This window comes from Helobdella robusta (genome assembly GCF_000326865.2).
Source record: "Helobdella robusta unplaced genomic scaffold HELROscaffold_12, whole genome shotgun sequence".
Classification (NCBI taxonomy): Eukaryota; Metazoa; Annelida; class Clitellata; order Rhynchobdellida; family Glossiphoniidae; genus Helobdella; species Helobdella robusta.
The window spans coordinates 3548939-3570591 of record NW_008703664.1 but is presented as its reverse complement, the minus strand read 5'-3'; the positions used below and the strand labels follow the sequence as shown (position 1 = coordinate 3570591).

At 31.8% G+C, this 21653-nt stretch overlaps 1 protein-coding gene across 1 annotated transcript; it reads right to left on the bottom strand.

The window, feature by feature from the left end:
- Positions 1–6551: 6551 nt before the first annotated feature.
- HELRODRAFT_109477 (hypothetical protein) lies at positions 6552–19486 on the bottom strand (the record flags this gene model as incomplete). Its single annotated transcript, XM_009013719.1, has 11 exons — positions 6552–7433; positions 7720–7840; positions 8574–8795; positions 9025–9173; positions 11597–11725; positions 11802–11921; positions 12230–12354; positions 13666–13775; positions 14013–14146; positions 19190–19320; positions 19395–19486. The coding sequence occupies 11 exons, from the start codon at positions 19484–19486 to the stop codon at positions 7294–7296; spliced, it is 1473 nt and encodes a 490-aa protein (XP_009011967.1). The 3' UTR covers positions 6552–7293.
- Positions 19487–21653: the final 2167 nt, after the last annotated feature.

Here is a 21653-nt window from a genome sequence, read left to right as displayed (position 1 = left end):
AAGTCATTTGATATAAGCCAAAGTTTTAAACCATCTGCTGCTGTGGCTATAGTACAGAAATTTTTTAAATTAAATTAATCGAATTTAGAACTGTAGAAGTTTTGAAATAACATTTTTTGATGTTAGTAAGCACTGTAACCAACAGATAAAAATCTTTTAATCTCTTAATTCATCTGACTCAAATTTTCGAAACAATAAAATGTTAGATAAATGGTTTTTGCGTAAATAATAAAAGGCAAAAAAATGTACCCACCTTGAACTTTTTCGTTCAGTTGAAAAACAAAAAGCAATAGTAGACCAACGAAAAGCATGTTCAAGCCAAATAAATAAAACTCACAAACTCGATAATTTCTGATGAGAAATGTTATGAAGGTGGCTACTGTTAGCTGTTTTATTTTGAATATATTAATCAAATAAAACAGTTTTGTTCATGAAAAGAAACTTTTAAGAATGTTCAAAAACTTTAATGTCTACCAATTGAACGAATGTAACGAATATAATCTACGTTCGTTCTCATATATAACGCATGCATCAGCCAGGCCAGTATGATGTGATGCAAAAGTATTACAATGCAAAAAAACACGGAGGAAGACAAACGATTTCGTGAGTGGATTTTTACTTTTATCGTATTCTTATCGTTACAACTATTTGGATTTTAGAATTGTTCAATCTGCAACGAATTTAGCCCGCTCCACACTCATGCATTGGTTTTAAATGCATTTCATAATTCTATGTCGTAAGGATGTGATGCCTTCCCTTTTCTAACTTCAACAAAGCCTTTATTCCTCTTAAAATTGTAATTTTAAAAATAATAAATTTCAATTTTTACGTGAACTCAGATAACTCGTGAATATAAATAAAATTAAGTGAAACGTACAATAAGATACAGGTTTATTAACTCAAACTCACTGAAAGGCATCAACCAAAGACCAAAAGTTGCATGGATTTACAAACATATTTTTCAAGTCACGGTCATCGTTCTAGTAATTGGAGTATCAATACAACGAATCCAATTTATCACCGATAACGGTTTTTGGAGTTAATTTAGCCAGCAAGATCTAATAATGATTGAAACACATGTTATAGGTACTTATAAGAATGCCAGCAGACAGAATTTGACAAATCTTCCTTGTCCAGTGTCAAAGTTACTCAATAAAAGATTGCTTTCATTTTCTTTTTCATCAGACGCTATTTAATTGTATTACACGCTGATTTAATAACGCCACGGTCGACATTTTGACATTGTATCACACTGTGTATCACATCGAAATTTTGAAAAATTAAGCATTTTGATATTTCATCTGCAACCTGGTAGGAAGATCGTCAAAATTATTTACTTTATCCGCTATTACGCATTTAGAAAATTTCATCGCTACATCAATGGTTCGCTTTTATTTCTAAATAATAATGGATTGTATCCAATGTATTGTCCTGGCGCTTAACTCTATAATATGTTAGCGATTTCTAAAGAACAACTATTCTGGTTATTTTTTATTTTATTATATTAAATAATTGCTGCAATTAACAGTTTCAATATACTTTGCTGACTTTTCAAGAATTTCTGTTGACAATCCGGTTAAATATTTTGGTTGGTGCGGTTGAAAATGTTATGGGTACTGCATTTTACAAAAAACAAACATTCATGTAAATTTTTCTATTCAAGTAAATTAAATTCTAACAAGAAATTGCAGCAAATTTGTTGTTTAGAGGCATCTTCCTCTTACATGTTAAGAAAAGATATTACAATTTTTTTAATTGGACTTCAGCCATTTTACGTTTCCAGGCCATTTAACGCCCTTGTTTTCCTATTTGTCTGTTTTTTGGGAATGATCTACTGGAATTCCAGTTTTTATCATTTTAAAAACGAAAGTTTTGTTTAAAAAATTCTAAAATCAAAAAACGACACAGTGATATCTTATTTTTTAAAATAATCCATTCTGTCTAATCAATCACAGAGAACATTCTCCATTCTCAAATGGCTACACTGTTTGTCGACATGAGGTAGAAATCAAAAAACTAAACAAAATATAAGAAGCATTTGTTACTGATATAATTGTATCATTGCATTAACGGTAGATAAAATGTTGGGACAACTTGAATCAGGAAGTGTTGTTTTTTTAGAATTCCATTACAAGATTTAATTCGAGGATTCAACGACCTTCAGTTGGATACAAAAAACGAATGTTTTCACCTCACGAATTACGACTCATCCTAATGAAATAACAAAAAAACATGTTATTGTTTTAAAGTGGAAAAATTTGCCAGTCTCTTACAAAGGATTTAGTGGAGAACTCAAAGATAGAAACTAATTGCATAAAAATAAAAATATTGCCTCTGACATCAAGAAACATAACAAAGGAAATTTTTAAACTATAAACTTTTCTACATTTACATTTTTTTTAGTTTGATTTGTGTAATTAGTTTTATATTTTGCTGTAAATAAGAAAAGTTTGAATAAAAGTATTTCCTCATTACATCATCATTATCCTTAAGCATATGCATATGCAACCGAAAGCTGTCAAAATGCATACGTAGATGCTGTCCAGGCGTTGCTAAATAAATTCATAATTGTAACTCAAATAATTTCTAGTGATCGTTTTATTTACAAACAATTATTATAGTGTATATAGTAAAGTTAACTTCATTTGTAGTTTTGATTTACTTGTATCTATCTATCTCTGTGTTTGTATTTGTATTCAAATCAGGGTCACGTTACCAACTAGGTACAGGTACAGAAGGCACTGCACCTAGGGCCTACGGACTTTCCAAGGGTCTACGAAAGCCACTGGAACATAAAATTTTAAGAAAAAAGAAACACAAGTATTATCGATAAATAAGGAATTCGAAGCTCATTATGTAATTCCGATGCGTGCATGGAGACTAACTACATCGTCTGCATAGAATAATTAACAATGCGGAATATTTATTTACATTTCAAAACACAAAGAATTGCAGGTGCACTAGCGAAAAAATATAAAAAATGAAGTCGGTGAAGACCTACGACTTTGAAAGTGTCTAGGGTGTCTACAATGACCTTAAAACGGCCCTAATTCAGGTAAAAGATTTTGCGCAAATTACTCATTGGTTTTGGCTGCAAAACAGAATGTTTCAACTCAGTCCATTTAGTGATGTCATCCATCCATTTCATGATAGGACTTCAACATTCCTCTCTAATTTATATATCAGTATAGCCAACTTATTAAAACGAGGTTGGTTTACTTTTAAATAATATAAATAATTAGACAATCTTATTAAATTTCAAAGGTGCTTTCCATTACCCTACGACAAACATTGAAAACACGCAAATCAAGTTTTTCTAAACTATCGTGGACATTTTTGCTTATTTTCGCTTAATTAATGTAAACATCATGGATTTGCTATAATTTTGCTTCACTCAACTGTTGTAACTTGCTTGTTTTGTTAATAATTTTCTTAAGTCATTTTATTACTTTTTTTCATAATTTTTGTTTATCATTTTTATTTACAACTTTTATCTTCCAATTTTGCTTAACGATCGATCCTTTTTGTCTTCAGAGAGTCTGTTACCATGGCGACGACGTTTGAACGATTAATACACGCTAAAGTCGTGCTTAAACTTAAAATTTAGCGTCTTATATTAATCGCTTGAAAGAATATCACGTGACTAAGAGGGAGTTTTTTCATTGGTTGATGATAAATCACCGCTTGAAACTATGTGCCGCATTATTTCAGTTGAATGAACACGATGAGTGATTGTGATGGCGATGAGGAGGAAGAGGAGGGAGGGTGCGGAGATAATTGAGCCAACCAACCAGGAACTTGCTTCTTGCTTTAATGGTTATCGTAACAATCAAGAAATTAAAAATTCTATCAAGTTTTGAACAGTTAGAATTAATCAATATTAATTAAGCAGAACTTTTTCAACAAATATGCGATAGAAGTGAATTATTTAATTTTTAATTTAATTTTTATGAATTTAAAAATTTATTTAATTTTACCTACAAAAGTTTATAATTTGACCAACGGAGTTAAGGCATTCTATAAGTACATGGTTTTCTCACGATAATATAAATTTAAGCATCTTCGTACAGCCATAGAATCAAGAATGAGTGCGTGCTTCTTTTCAAAGAATAATGACGTCAAGATGAACGATAATTGAGCTTCGTGAGGCTCCATTCAATTGAATGTTTGACCATTTGAACTAACAATGTAGCACGTGACTTGTTCAACGCACACGTCATACGGCGTCTAAAGAAAATGAACGAGTTATTTATTAACAATACACTCGAAACACGAAGAATTTTTAAAAATTATTTCCCTCTTGCTTTGCTTACATGCTCATAAGAAAGTACGCCACAGTATTTGTATTTTTTTAATGTTATTTTTGAATATTTAAATAAAAATATTAAATAATAACAAAAGAAATGGAGCAAAATTCTCTTGTGAGTCAATGGAAGACAGTCAGTCAATGCATTCTATTGAAGTTTGGAATGGGAATGACTGCAGTTTGATTGACATTATCACAGCAACATAATTACCAGGTGACATAAAAACGCAGAAAAATGTAATAAATCACCAAAAATATTAGTTTTAATGTTTTGATTTTTTGTTTATACTATCACGTTTACCTGGATCGTAAAGAAAATTGAGCTCTCAAAATATGAACAGGTTTACTCATATCTTGAAGCTTTATAATTTTGCCACAATGTAATGGAATCATGGAGTCCATTTGAGTAAAAACAAGGAGCTGTGGAGTTGGATCATCGGTTTTATCTATTGAAATAAATTGACATAGATTCATGCCATGAAGCTGCGAGCATCTTCAAATCTTTTTTAAATATTACGGTACGATACGAGAATTTGGTCTTGAAAGAAATGAGATGCTATGAAAATTCAACCAAAAAACTTATAGGTTACGCTACGATAACGAAATCTCGATTCAAATTTTTTGAAAGAACCAGATTAAACGACACTACAACTTTTTTGAGGATACATCCAAAAAAGGTTAAAAGTCTTATACACTCTCCCAAAGTTTAGAAGAATTAAAAACGCACAAACAGCGTATATGAATACGTGCTAAACGACGCATCTTATTCAAATCCGGTCCCTGCGTGATAGAACCAGGCGACTATAAAGACTAAGCCATCAGATCAATAGAATAAACAAAATGATTGAATCCTTCTATGCATTTTATTTAAAAAAACTAAAGTAGTAAATGAAAATGAACATTGCTTGTTCAATTCTCAAATAATAAAATCTATTTCTGATGTAACCAAAATTTTTATTTTTTTTTATACTCAACGGTCTCATTGTTTTTTGCAGTCACTACAAGAGTTTCAGTTTTACTTTCAGCTTTTTTACTTTCAGTTTCCCTGAGCTTGTCATCGTCGTCGACTTTGATTAGTCTCTGGAAGATCAATTTTTGGATAGCGACCTTATCATCGGTTTGTTCGTCGATCAACTCTGACGGCTTTAACAAAATTATCCCATCGAAATTAACTATATCTTAAGAAAATTAATTTAAAAAATTTCAATTTTTTTAATATTAATTTTTCATATTCTTCACATTTTTGTGTGTAATCCTTCCAGATTTTTAGTAAAGACAGGAGCAAACATCTTTACATTGTATTTAATTTTGACACGTGTTGTTTTCAAAGTTGTCTCATAAAAATAATAATTTGAGAAATTTTGTATAGTTGTGAAATAACGAGAATATGACTTTGAAATTGTTATTGAGTGGGACTACACTTCAATCGTCCACTCCACGTACACGATCAACAGCCTGCTAATGATCATTTGAAGTTGTGCACTTGAAAAGATACGCAATCAAGTCAGCCGTCAAATTTGAAACAATTGCAGATGATGACACAAAAAATTTTCAGTCATGCGTTAATTTAATGCGGCATATCATTGTTGATAATTAAAATATTTTGTTTTTATTTAAAAAACAAACAAAGTATGACAGTCTTGTCCGGGTGGAAATAACGTCAAATAGGCAATTTTAACAAATTGCGCGAAAAAATTGGTAATTTTTCAAATTTGAATGAAAATATTGTTCTATTAGTATTATTTTTTCGATTATTTAAAAGACACAAGCAATGACATTCCTGTGTAGCTAACTTACAAAGTTCGATAAACATTTTTACACGAGACAAACAGCATTCAAAAGCGCACAGTTTGCGTAGTTGACGCAGTAATTGTTAAGGCAGCATGGCAAATGCGAAAAATGGCCCTCTAACCAACCAACCGACCAAACACAAAATTTAAATTTGATTTGAATTATAAAATGATTTTCGTTTTAAGCTAGATTTCTTTTTTTTTCTCTAAAATAAACTCAGTTATTTTATACATCATTTATTACTCGCCAACTGAAGTTTCAGTTAAGATTTATGAAGCATAAACTAGGCTTCACACTGCGTGCTCGCATTTGTTACTGATGAAATTTGCAAAAAAAACTAACGAAGACAAAATTTCAAAAACGAAATGCCGAAACCAACTATAATGTGTTATCTCGTTCCTCATAGTAAAGAATTCCAACGTCTAACTTAAACCATTTTCGACGATGAACGACCTTTTGGTAAATTTAAAAATTTTAATAAAACCATATTCAAATAATACAAACTTTAAAAACTCAAGATAAAAGTTATAACTTCAAATAGTAGAATTCAGAAGCAATGCAAACATAAAACTATCATCATAAAACAGCTCATTCGCTAAGGTTCACACATTAAAATGTTTAAACTAATATAAAATGCATTAGCAGTCATCTAACATAAACAACTGTCAAACTATAAGGTTAAAAATTCCTATTTAATTAGGAAATTATTTCAGTTGCACGAACAAAGTACATTTACAAAAAACTGAAATTAATTCAGTAACCTGAAAATAAAAGTAAAATTGTCTAATTTGGAAAGGTCATGAAGAAATGTTAGACAAAATGATAGATGCATGTTCAACAAATTCTGTACAACCTACAAACACACGCAGGTAGACAGTAACCACACTGCAAACTCACTAGATTAATTACACCAATAAACTAAAGAAATTTATACAAATCAGTGCAATTGAAAATACGTAAGTCTTAACAAGACAAGTACATTCTTTAACACGAATCATCAATTAACGGGCAATCTTTAATAGAATATCTGATTATAACGAATAAAATCAATTTTTTGAACAATTAATTTTGATCTAATCATTAGTTGAAATTGATATTAAATAGGAACAGCCAAGGATAAGTACAACCAACTAAAAAATAAGTTTAAAGCATACAAATAGAAAAAAATGTATACAAGTAGAGATCAAGTGAAACATTCAGACAAGATCTTCAATTTCAACAGGATAAACATTACTGAGACAAGCGGTACAATATCCGCCATCATAATCCTGTCTCTTCTCCGGTCTTACGGAGTCTTCCAGACCTTTCAAACTTATGTACTTAACACTGTCTGCACCTAATTATTTAAATAAAATAATAATATTGTCAAACATGCATAACATTTGTGTTAAAGTTTGTTTGCCTGTATTTATAGCTGACCGAATAAGTTAACGCAAATTGCATATTGATAAGCTGTTTCAAAATTACAATGTTATTGTAGTTTCATTTTATATTATTTATCATACGAAATCAAACATTACCGAAAATTTGTAAAAGACCTACGTTCATATGCCTTCTAACGTCATGTCGAAAGATATTAAATTAAAAATACTGAAAAAAGAGTATGCTGGAAAATTACCAACCGATATGTTTGGCAAGTTCATCAGCTGAACACTTGTTGGCTATGAGTTCGTTAGTGGTGGGAATATTGATGCCCATGTAGCAGGGATATTTGATGGGTGGCGATGCCACACGGATGTGCACCTAATTATCATATTTTATTAATTCTTATTTATTTATTCATTTACAAATGTAATTTTGTAATTCTTATAATTTTGTAACGTATAATAAAAATTTAGTCATACATTGATAATACTTTGACGCTAGAGTAAATAAAATAAATTTTTTAGAGTTTAATATTGGACATGATCAAAAACGTAATGAGTCAAAAAATATATATTTGATTTTTTCAAATCCTTTTAGAAATCTAAAGTTATTTAATTCTCAATATTTATGTAGATTATTTATTGATATAATTTTAATTTAATCAAAATTATATCAACCAATCAAACAATCGAGCGAGACATGAAAGCTCTACATTTGAATGAAATGGATACAACTGATCGTCTAATTTGGCGCAGAAAATTGATGGCAAAGAAAACAACGTCCTACCTCGGAAAACTGGGTCTCAGGACGCTAAACAAAGATTGATTGATTGATAATTTTGATTTAATCAAAATCAGGTGTGATAAACAACACTCATGTACTCTGTGCAAGTTTATCGCCCTTTTTATTTTTTCTTTTTCTGATTGCGTTGCTAAATTTTTGCATTCTATATTAATTTTTTGCACTTCTACCGACGGAGCAGCTCGGTAACCAGCGACATTTCTTTTTAAACGATGTATCAACTAAAAATTATTACACTAAAAATTTAAAGTAGATCTATCAGGCATATTATGATATTATATTGATTTATTATACAACTTGTACATCAAACCTCGAGAGCTCCAGACTTTCTGAGTAACTGAACAATAGGAGTGATGGTTGTTCCCCTCACAATAGAATCATCCACCAAAACAATTTTTTTGTTCTTGACGTGATCTTCCAGCACTCCATATTTCATCGACACTGTTCTTTGTCGAAGGTTCAGAGTTGGCTGAATAAAACTTCTTCCAACGTAGCGATTCTTGCACAGAACCTCGGCATACTGCACTTTCAGCTAAAATTAAAAAAGGGATGAAGCTATAGCATATAAGAAAATTATGATACAAATCATATTAAACATCTTTGAATTAATCATATCTAAAATATTGTTCATTATACAACATTGGTATACATCAGGACATTCGTGATTCGGCGTAGGCTTGGCTGGCAAACATACATGAACAATTTCAAAATGAAAGAAATTAAGCATAATATCAAATAACTATTTCATTTTACAATCTCACTTTTTTCGCGTACCCAATAGCCGCAGGTGTGGCAGATTCTGGAACGGTGCTGACCACCCAATCATCTTTCTCATCATCTATTCCTACCACTGGGTGCTCAACAGCCAATGTCTCACCACATCTTTCTCTCACAAAATGGACTAGCTGTCCTAAAAGTTTATATACATATACACACTTCAGAAAAATCTCTAAAAAATCAGTCATCGGTTAATTTTATATAATTACTTTTCCACATGACATGACTGTATCATATTATTCTATTTGAATGTATAGATTTATGTTGTAATTGTTCAAACTACGATTAGTTGAATAACGCGTTTTGGTTTTATTAGAATTTTATATTTTCTGTTAGTATTAAAGGTTGAAAGTTGTGAATTCGCGTGAAAACTACGCATCATACACAGTGCATATGATAGGCGGGGATCTCTTTGTATTCGAACCCAGTCACTGCAGCAGCAAAACCAGGCGCCTTGAACCATTGAGCCATCACGCCGTATTGGTTAAATGTCTACTGAATAGAAGCATTTTTGAATATAAATATATATATAAGTAATATAAATAAATATATGTGTGTGCATCACAATCGGAAATTATCAATTTGGTTTTCTAGCGGGGAAATCAATAATTGATGCAATTCACATCCTTCGGCAACTGCAAGAGAAGTACCTCGCAAAGCATCAACAACTATCACATATTTTTGTAGACCTTGAAAAAACATTTGATCGAGTTCCCCGTGAAGCAATCAGGTGGAGTTGTCAAGCGACAACTCATTCCAGAATATCTTGTTCGACTTGTGATGGAAATGTATACGAATACCAAGACTCTTATCAGCACAACGGTTGGAAACACAGCTGCATTTGACATCGGCGTTGGAGTTCACCAAGGCTCGATTCTCAGTCCACTTTTATTTATAACGGTGATGGAAGAAATCACAAAACCGATACGCACTGGTGACATTTGGAATCTAGTATATGCTGATGATATCGTTTTAACAGCCACGTCTGAGCAGAATGCAGCACAGATGTTTGAAGATTGGAACACCAGACTCGCCGATCATGGATTCAAAGTCAACATCAGCAAAACCAAAGCAATGACCACTGGTGAACCCATCCAATCCACAGCTACTGGACGATGGCCCTGTTCAGTTTGTAAAGCTGGTGTAGGTAACAATTCAATCAAGTGTCAGCAGTGTAACCAGTGGTGTCACAAACGTTGTTCAAAAATAGTTGGTACTTTATCAAAAGTATCCAATTTTGTTTGTCCTGCTTGCATCAATCCAACAACAACAACAACACACGTTTAGACGACATTTTCCCCGAGATCGGGGGTTGCCGTTTGGCTACCTATTATGAAACCGAAATACCCCTCGACGCCATTCACATCTGTCACTCGCACTGAGGGCCATTGTCATTTCTGTCATCATAAGTAATTTATTTGGCTAATTTTTACGCAGGACGCCCTTCCTTACGCAACCACAGTTATAAGCGGTGGGCCTAGCCTTTGATGATCCAACATCACTCACAAGGCAGTGAGGGTCAGTTTAATGTCATAACCAGGACTACTTTTTAATAAATAAATACTAGTAGTAGTAGAAAAAGAAGTATTAATAGTAAGTTGGTTTTAACTTACATTATAAACTGGCTGGCAACATCCCCTTCGTGGATGAACAAGTTGAATTGCTCGTGTATAGTAGATTGTATGCTTGCATCAATCCACAACAACAAATTCAAAATAGCACTGTTTTTGAAGCCATTAAAATAGAGAAAGTCACATCGTTTCAATATCTAGGAGATGTTCTAGATTGTACTGGAACAGCTGAAGCTGCCGTTCAAGCACGCATACGTGCAGCCTGGAATAAATGGCATCTCCTTGCCTCTATATTGATGCGGCGTGACATCCCACTACCACTACGATCAAGACTTTATAAATCTCTGATACGTCCGGTCTTGTTATATGGTGCAGAAACATGGCCAATGACAAACAAATTGGAACAACAACTTCAACGAACCGACATGAAAATGCTCCGATGGATGCAACGAATTAGTCTGAAGGACCACATCAAATCTACCGAAATCCTGCGTCGTGCTGGTTTAGATGATATAAAAGACGAATGCCGGCAACACCGTCTGCAGTGGTTTGGTCATGTCAAACGAAGTGGAAACAGTGCCATAACTTCTCTTGCAGATGTTGAAGTACCTGGCACACGTCCCAAAGGCCGTCCAAAGAAGTCCTGGTCGCAAACAATCGAGCAAGACATGAAAGCTCTAAATTTAAATGAAATGGATACAACTGATCGTCTAATTTGGCGCAAAAAGTTGATGGCAAAGAAAACAACGTCCTACCTCGGGAAACCGGGTCTCTGGACGCAAAACGAAGATTGATTGATTGATTTGCGTGTGTGTGTATACAAGATTTTACAAGTTACAATTTTCTTTCTTTAATTTCCTGCAATGAAAAAATCTTCTAAGTTAACCATAAATATTAATTTAAGCTTTTAAATTTCAGCGTTACTTCAATAATGTTTAATTTTGACAAAATAAATTGATATGATGTTTGCATTAAATAAAATAACCTTCCAGAAAACTATCTGGTCTTGAGAAGTAGACATATTCAAAGATGCAGAAAGCAGGGCGTTTGTTTTCTGGTCTTTGTGCAGTGTGTAATATTTTATAACCAGTCAGCGATATCTCAACAATTTCACCTGCATATTTATATTTATATATTTCACCAACTCTATTTAAAATTAATTATTTCTTTTTCTCATAAATGTGGGTAACCTGGTTTGACAAATCTCTCCAATTCAGCTCCAACAGATTTAAAAGGGCACGTCTCGGATGAAACAACCCAGCCTATTACTTCTTCCTTCTTTTCATCTCCCTCCCCCTTCAACACGTTCCCTCTTGAACCTGGTTTTGATCATTTTTAAAACAACTGCAATGAACAATTAACATGTCTGTTTTGTACGACAATATAAATACTGAACAGAATTTTAGAGTTCAACCACAAAAATATTGAAAAAAAGAAAAAAAATTCAACTTAAGACAAATATGTTGAATGCATTTATGTATTCATAAATAATATTTTTCAGTAACACAATTGCAACGTCCTATATGACATTAAAAATCTTCAATAAAACAAAACTTATTGGCAATCAATGATAATAAACAGTAGAACAGGTGGTAGTGGCAGTAACCCAATATTTCACTTTGTTTGATCTTTCCTATGCATAGAGGTCTGTTTCCGAATGGATCTCGTGCTGCATACAATTTGTTGTCGTGCATGATGACCAGAGAGTACGAGATTAATGAACGACTCATAAATTCTTTTATTCTAAAATAAAAAACAAATCAATCAATCTACGTTTTGCGTCAAGAGACCCGGTTCCCCGAGGTAGGACGTTAAAATAAAAAACAAAATATATGTATATCTTTATTTTTTGTCATCAGCTGTATAAATGCTTAACATAGAGAACGACCGAAGGTTTGGTTTCGGCAAGTTTCGGCCAAAAATCGGCCATAGGTTCGGTCAGATCGAAACTTATTTTCACCAGTTTTTAGGCAGCCACATTTTCATTATGTTTATGAAAATTTGTGTTTTCAACAAAAAATAGTAGTTGAGTTGAATCCATTAATTTACATAGAACGCTAGGAGCATATTTGATTTACTCAAATTCGACCGGAGTCAAATTAACCGGATTTAAAAACAAAAATCTGGCTGGAGCCGGTTTTGTGCATTTGTTAAGTTAGCGTTATGGCTTCATTAACGTACCAACAATAGTCTCAAACCCGGCATAAAACTTTGTTATATTATATTTCTATCAATTATTAACTCAGTAAATTAACTTATTTAATACAAATCGAATCTTCTACTCATCATTACCTATTTCCGTAAATACTCTTCTATGCAAACACAACATGCACATTACAAATGGAAGCATAATGAAGACAAGCACCACACATGTTAACACCTTTTGAAAAACTAATTTCTCAATGATAGTGCTTGGTAATTTAAAAGTAATTAAGATATAAATCAAGATCAGTCAGATGATCCAAGATATACAATCGTAATTCTTCATGCTTCAAATTATTCTGCGTTCATCGTTCAATGATTAATAAAATACATTTACATACATATTCACATATGAACTAATAAATGTACAATGTATAAACGCGTACGAACATGAATGTATACAAATATGCACACATGTATACATAAATAAATATAGATACATTAAAACTTGGGTTACAAAAATCCGGCACAGATCCGAAATCCGGCTTTGAAAAAATTTTAAATATCAAAAATAATTCTAAACTTTAATCATTTTTGTAATTTATATTTAATTTATTAGTTTTTTGATTCGACGCTTGTTGACCACATGTGAGAAAAGTGCTACATTTTGATGAACGAAACATATTTTAGCAGTCAAAACTGGATGATGGCCAAATCAAAAATTCAAGTTTCGAGGGAAAATGTTCACTCTGAATGCTTGCTAAGCTTCAAGTAAAAATCTAAAATATGGAAAACCCAGCACTGCGCATTATTAATGCTATTTTTTTATACATGTACCACATTATTATTCGACTATTGACTATTATTCTCTTGTTAGTTCATTATTGAATTTAAAAAAATGAAAGCACCTACCTATCCAGCCACTCATGGCCATCATTTAAAACTTTTGGAGGATGGCACAAAATTTGAGTTATAACTTCGGAATCAGAATTAGTGGTTAGTCCTGTTCCCATATCCAGCACCTGCACAGATTTTTAATGTTGAAACCGAGTTTAGCATACTTATAAAAAAAAGTTTATTTTCATAGTTTTTTCTTTTGTAAAAACATAATTAACAACTTTAATTATCTACCAATTATGGATATCAGTTTGTTGAAGAATTTAACAGGTTTACAGATAGCTGCCATGGGAATAAGATCACCTAAGCGAATTGTTACAACAACAAATAAAAACCAAATATAAAACATAAGGTCTGAAAACCTCTTTCCTGAGCTTTTTGGCTTCAACAAGTTCGCCATTGTGAGCAACTGCAATCTTGCCCAGACTAGATTGAACAACAAAAGGTTGACAGTTAATGATGCTCGACACACCAACAGTTGAATATCTAGTGTGGCCTGAAAATATATTTGCATGCATCAGATTTCTATAAAAGTTACCAAAGAAAATGTTAAAATAATTCTCATAAGTTAAAAAAAAATAAGGACAAAAGTTCACATTCAAAATCAAGATTATCCATGATCAACAGGTGAATCACAAGTTCTCAACTCTCCTTAAAAGTAAATGTAAAATTTCAATAATACTCACATTATACATCTATTTGCTGGCATGCATACACATAGACACAACAAATGCATTGCAACATTTTTAGATGAATCACAATTGATCTAATAGATTGACAGATAAAATGATGGGTTGCACCCATATGTGTGTATATATATATATATATATATATATATATATATATATATGTTGGTAATAGACTATAATTTTTACAATATTCTATAAATTCTACCGAATTTTTGGCGTTAATATGTTTGTAGTTCGTTTTTTCTCACTAAAGTTTTTTGGTGAACGTTTAGTTTATTAAAATTCAAAATAAACTTATTATCCCATTGATTCAACAATTCAGTTAGTTGATTCGACAAGTCTTGAACTACCTTCTTTTTAACTTCTAATTCTCGAGAGAGATGGAGTAGTCGCTGCTCGCAATCTTGTTCGATTGTTAGATTACGTCGGTTGGTCGCAGAACTTCGAGTAAATGTTGGTAATATATTACAATATTCTATAAATTTTACCGAATGTTTGGCGTTAATATGTTTGTAGTTCGTTTTTTCGATTTTTCTCACTAAAGTATTTTGGAGAACGTATATATATATATATATATATATATATATATATATATATATATATATATATATATATATATTTGCTTACATACTGGTTGGCTGCATTTCAATTTGGTTACGTTTTTCTGACGTTTCTTGTTGATTTTTTCGTGTTTTTTCGTTAATTTTGGTTCTAACCTATAGGAAACATTTAGGAGATTAATAATATAATTTTATTTTTTAAATCTAATTGGAGTTAATTAATTAATTTAGTTTTTTTTTAAGTTAATATTTGAGTTTAATATATAATTAGTTTTCTGTTGAACGTGCACGCATACACTCCTATTATTGTTGTTGTTGAAATTTTAGCATGGCCAACCACGAGAAATGTTTAAAATGTTCAACTAATAAGAGAAAGGATACGAAAGAGAAAGACAAACGAATTAAATGTTACCAGTGCGATATTACCATTCACACAGTTTGCGCGAATTTACCAGATGAAATTTGTGATATTTTGGAAACAAATAACAATTTACGTTGGTTTTGTGATAAGTGTTCGAGCTTGGGACCGAGTTTGAAGAAATTAACTGAGTCTGTCGAGTCATATAAAAATGCGGTGACAACAAAATTCAATGAACTGAATGAACTAAATCGGGAAATTAAATCTGCAATTGAAAACATTAATTCATCGGTTAGCGCCAGTGAAGAGAAGTTGAACCAATTCAATCAACCTGACATTCTATGTGGTGAATTAAACAATCTAAAAACTGAAATGAATATGTCGTTCGCGAGCATTGAGTCGTGAAGTTAAAAAGATTGTCGAAGTCATTGGAAGCGGGGTTAAGACTGTTCAAAAAACATTGAATGATGTCAGTGACTTCGACTAGCTGAGGAGACTACAGGTAATGACAAAATAGCAGTGATGAAAATCTTAAAACAAAACATCTGTCAAATGAGGTTGTTGATACAGACATAACGAGGCTGGCAAGACTAGGAAAAAAGTGACGGTGTGGCCCGACCGCTACTGATATGTTTTGATGATATTAAAATAAAAAACACCATTGTGAAAAATTTATTCAAAATGAAATCGTTAGATGCTACTCTTCGTCATGTGGGGTTGAATCATGATTTAATGATTGAACAGCGAAAGGAAATCAAAACCCTGACAGATGAGGCAAAGTTGAAGGAAAACTCGGACAAAGAAGGTTTTTTATACAGAGTGAAGGGGCCTGTTGGAAGATGGAAAATTGTCAAATTTCCACCAGCGGAAAAATTGATTTAGATTTGATTTCAGAAAAAAATGGTGATGAAAAATATAAATGATTCAGAGAGAAAGACGAGCGGCAGAAAAATCAAGGACTTCAATCAAAAAGACGAAAAACTCAGATTAGGTTTGTTGAATATAAGGTCAATTATAAAAAATCTGATGATGTGAATGAAATAATTAGAGATTAAATTGATGTTCTTATTTTAGCTGAAACCTGGCATAGATCTCACGACGAAATATCTGTTTTATCTGCTAAACCTGCAGAGTACAGTTATGTTGATTACCTTAGACCATATGATGCTAATCATGGAGGATTAATAATTTACTTTAGGTCTATTTTTAAATTTAGAAGACTGGAACTACCACAACTAAATACTTTTGAAGCCATCGCAATAAAAATTATATGCAATCGGAACGACTACTTATTCCTGGCCATCTACAGACCTGGGTCTTTGCCTGTCACTCCTATGTTTTTTAAGGAACTGTCATCTGTTTTGGAGAGTATGACAATATTAACTTCCAATTTAGTTGTTACAGGTGGTTTTAATGTCCGTGTTGATAGACGTGACAGCCCGCACACGTTAACTCTGTTTTAAATTTTCGATTTATTTCATATTAGAAATGTTATTAATGAACCGACTCACGAACTAGGTGGCATATTAGACCTGATTGCCATTTCTTGTGATATTCTTGTCTCTGAAACTCAAGTTTTTCCAAGTGGAATTTATTCCGATCATGGCCTAGTTAAAGTTTGTCTGCCTTTCAAGTTTAAAAAACCTGTACGAATTATGAAGATGGTTCGGTCGTGGAAGCGAGTGAAGGATGATGAATTCATTAGGCTTATTCACGATTCCCCTATAAGCACACCCTGTGATGGCATGGACGTTGATGAGATGTTTGAACTGTTCAATAGCACAGTCTATAATATTGTCAATAAGGTTGCACCATTGCATATGGTTGAGAGTCGATGTGATTTGAATGTCATATGGTTTGATGAAAAATGCAGGCACCTAAAAAGGAAGTGTCGAAAATTGGAAAGATGTTACAGGAGAACTTTATTAAATAGTAGCAGACAAGAATGGGTCAATGCTATCAAGATGAAAAACCGTGTTTTTACTGAAAAAAAAATATGTTTTGGCAAACTCATTTGGACGAAAATAAAGGTAATCCAAAGCGATTGTGGAATGACGTTAACAAAATGCTTTGCAAAAACCTTCACAACAGTTGCGATGACGACAACAGGAAATTTCATTGCTAGCGTTCCTAGATATGAGCGCGGCTTTTGACTGCGTCGACTATGAGATACTGTTGAAACGAATCCACTTCAGTTTTGGACAAAAGCACGGTTGAAGGTTTAATGCATGCGTTCATTCACTCTCGGTTGGACTACTGCAACAGTATGTATTATGGTTTACCCGATAAATCTATTAGAATGTTACAGTCTATTCAAAACCGTGCAGCAAAAATTGTTCATGGTGCGTATAAATTTGATCATGTATCTCCGATTCTTGCTCAGCTTCATTGGTTGACTGTCGACAAGCGAATAATTTTTAAAGTTTGCACAATAGTGTTCAAGAGTGTGAATAATTCCGCACCAGAGTTTTGAAGAACAAATGTCAGTCGAAAGCATCGTCTTCCCTCGGCCTGCGTTCGGACGATTTAAACTATCTGTCGGTGCCGTTGGCTCAAACGAAACTTGGAGCTAGAAGCTTTGTCGTGTTTGGTCCTAGAGTCTGTAACGGTCTTCCCTAAGACCTACGAGACCCTGCTCTGGGTATTGCAAATTTAAGAAGATGTTGAAAACATATTTATTTTCGCAGTAGTGTCAATCATTGATGTTCATTTTTTTACTGATCTAATGTTTATTTAATTTTTGATTTATTCGACTATTTTGTATGTTACTTTATTTGTAAGCGCTTTTGAAAAACTTTTCAATTAGCGCCATATAAATATTCGTGTATATATATATATATATATATATATATATATATATATATATATATATATATATATATATATATATATATATATATATATGGATACAGATTGATGTATATACAGATATAAAGAAATATCCCCACATTTTCCGCATTGGTGAGTTTGTAACTAAGTTTTCCTATTTTTCGAACAATAACTTTATCAATATTATTCAATTTATTCCAATTAAAAAAAAAATTTCTAATTATTTTAGACTGTATTTTTCATATATACATAAAAATTTCATATATATACATAAACACTTTTATCGGTAATCTTTACAATCATCAGCGAAATAGAGTTTGTGATATTGTTATATGTAGTTAATCTGGTATTTAAGTATTTTTAACAAAGGAACTCTAACTTCCATTGTTTCTTTGTGTGAGTTATTTCTTTGTTGGAAGGATCGTTACAGCCTGTAGTTGGATGTTTATTACAGGGTTTCTCTTTTCTATTAATATAGCCTCTGCCATTCTCAAATTACTTATATTATGGTTGTAATATACACAACACACGTTTAGACGACATTTTCCCCGAGATCGGGGGTTGCCGTTTGGCTACCTATGATGAAACCATTGTCACTTCTGTCATCATAAGTAATTTATTTGGCTAATTTTTACGCAGGACGCCCTTCCTTACGCAACCACAGTTATAAGCGGTGGGCCTAGCCTTTGATGATCCAACATCACTCACAAGGCAGTGAGGGTCAGTTTAATGTCATAACCAGGACATATGGTTGTAATATAACACTTTGATATTTGAGTTTAATATTTCCCTTGTTGTTTTTATTTGGTGTGAATCCATTGGATGATTTTTCATTGCACCATTTTGTGTATGCATTGTTGATAAGTCATAGTAGTAAATCCAATATATTCTACAATGAAAAGAATATACTAGATGGCTGCTTTTCATTATCAATTCTGATTTAGTATTGTAATTATTTTAAAAAACAAGGGATGAGGTTTTGTTGTTTGTGTAATAAATACTAAGTTTTATAAAAAATATACTTAAAGCTGGAACAGACATTATAATATTTTTATTAGCTTATATTTACCACAAAAATTTTTAAATATTTTTAAAAAATATACCTAATCCAATATGGCCCTGAAGTTTGAGCAAGTTATCTTTAAAAACATGTTCAACAAGTCCCATGCCTTTGTGCTCTACATAACTGTCATCTGTGCCAGAACTCATAACAATTCCTGCACTCTCTTGACCTCTTGAGATTTGAAATGTTAACAATGAACAACTTGGAAATAAACGTGATTAATAGATAAAATATCTAAGGCATACCTATGTTGTAAGCCTGTCAAACCAACGGCTATCGTGTCAGCAACATTTATGCTTCTGGAGATGCATCCAAACACACCACATGCTTCCTCCATGTGCCCACAGTCTGTACTATATAGCAAGCTGTTTAACATTTTTATTTTAGTAACATGAAAAACGAAAATAAAAACAATGCTTAATTAATGTAAAGCCAGCATGTAAGTCATAAAATATTTCCACAGAAATATAAAAATTCATTATCGTGATTTTATCAATTTATAAAGCACAACAGTGTTCAATATTGTGTATTGAAATAAAAAAAAATCTCATTGTTGATAGACGGATGGTATTGATTAGCAATGTGAAGACTGCAAACAACCGAGAGAGTAACGAATGAATGAATGAATGAATGACTATATATTTGAAATTGCAATAAAATAAACAGCATTAATTCAACATCAACAAAACAGGATAGAAAGGGAAAGAAACACAAGACACTCAAGCCTAACACACATTATAATTAATATTATAATAAATCAAATAAATATAAAAATGAAAAGGCTTTACAAAGCCTAATATGGCATTACCAAGCTTTTAATTTTAATATTTAATTCAACTAGGAAAACTAAGAAATGTGGGTGGAAATGAATAATAATATGATAGAATTTAATAATCAATAACTAAAATAATTATTTTATTCATTTATTGGTCAAAATTTCACTTTCTTAAATATTAAATGGTTTTAGTTTTAACCGTTAAATTATACAAAATAAATAACTTAAAAATTATAAGTTAAAAAAACTAACTAGACTGCTCTTCTTAACTTTTTCAACTGTAACTTCTCAACTTTAATTAACTTTTGTTGAAGTTGTTAATGGTTAACATTAAGTTAACGAACAGTTAATTAAATAAAAATACATATCACAGTTATGAGTTAACTGTTGAAAGAGTTAATAATAAATAATAATCTTTAATTAATTAATTAGTTAATTTTTAATTAATAAATAATAACTAAATAATTCATTTGAATTTAAATACCTATCTATTATATATAATTATAATATTAAATATTTTATTATAACTCAATTATTCATATTATAAATTATAAAAAAATAAATAAAACAAATGGCAAAAAAAATGATCATCTCACTCAACTCTAATCAAGTTGCAAACTAAATACTAAACTAAAATGACGACAGTTTTGTCAAAAAAGTTACCATTTGCACATTTCGTTACAAATAATCGATTAAAATTTTGAAATACAAGCAATATTATAAACATAAGATTTAAAAAAAACTAACACGACAGCGATCTTCGTCACGCACGTGCCTGCGTTTGACAGCATGCAACCGTCAGCATGTTATGTAAACAAACACAATTTACTTGATTTGACCCTATTTTAAACCCCATATGATCTGACCTAATTAATAATCATGTCTTCATAAGAGGAATGATACAAATCATTAAACAAAAATAAATAGTTTGGCTTGTATAGCAAGAATGAGATATGTAAATAAATGTAAAATAAATTTCGGATGATAATGTTCATGGACGTAACACATCTGTTATATTTAAGGGTATTTTAAAAATAGGGTATTTTCAATATATGAAACAAGGATAAAACTGAACTGGTGAAGAGAACCAAGGGTACCTCGGAAAATTGATACAATATAATCTGCAATTTCAACATAAAAAACAGATAAGTTGATGTAAGCGGAGTTTAATATTTTTTGATTAATAATACTATTGTATTTTCAAAAGGATATACCAAAAAGGGTGAAATTTTATTGTTTTTAAGCTTAAAATTATTAATCAATCATACAATCAATCAATTAGCTTATAAAGCGCTATTTCCGCGATGATCAACAGCGCTCCTCAATAAATTTTGCAAACAGATGGGTCTTGAGATCAGCTCTGAACTTCGTAAGTGATAATTAATAATCTCCTGAATAAAATTACGATATTTGTAAGTGATAATGCGGCTACAATACGGTAATTAACAATTTGATAAAGTTTCATTTTGAAAAATAAACAAAGAAATGAGTATTTTGTTGGGAAAACAAGCACAAGCGACAGAAACAGTCAATAAATGCCAGTCATTTGTATTTTTTTTATCACAAATTTATTTTTGCCTATTTATACCAATGAATGAATGGCAACTTTGGTGTTATCTAAACTTAATTTTGTATTTCCAAAAACTCAAACACTCGTTCATTCAAACGAACGGCAGAGCCCGGAAGATACAAAATAAGTTTTTTGAAACTATTGCAGTCGCCATGCTTT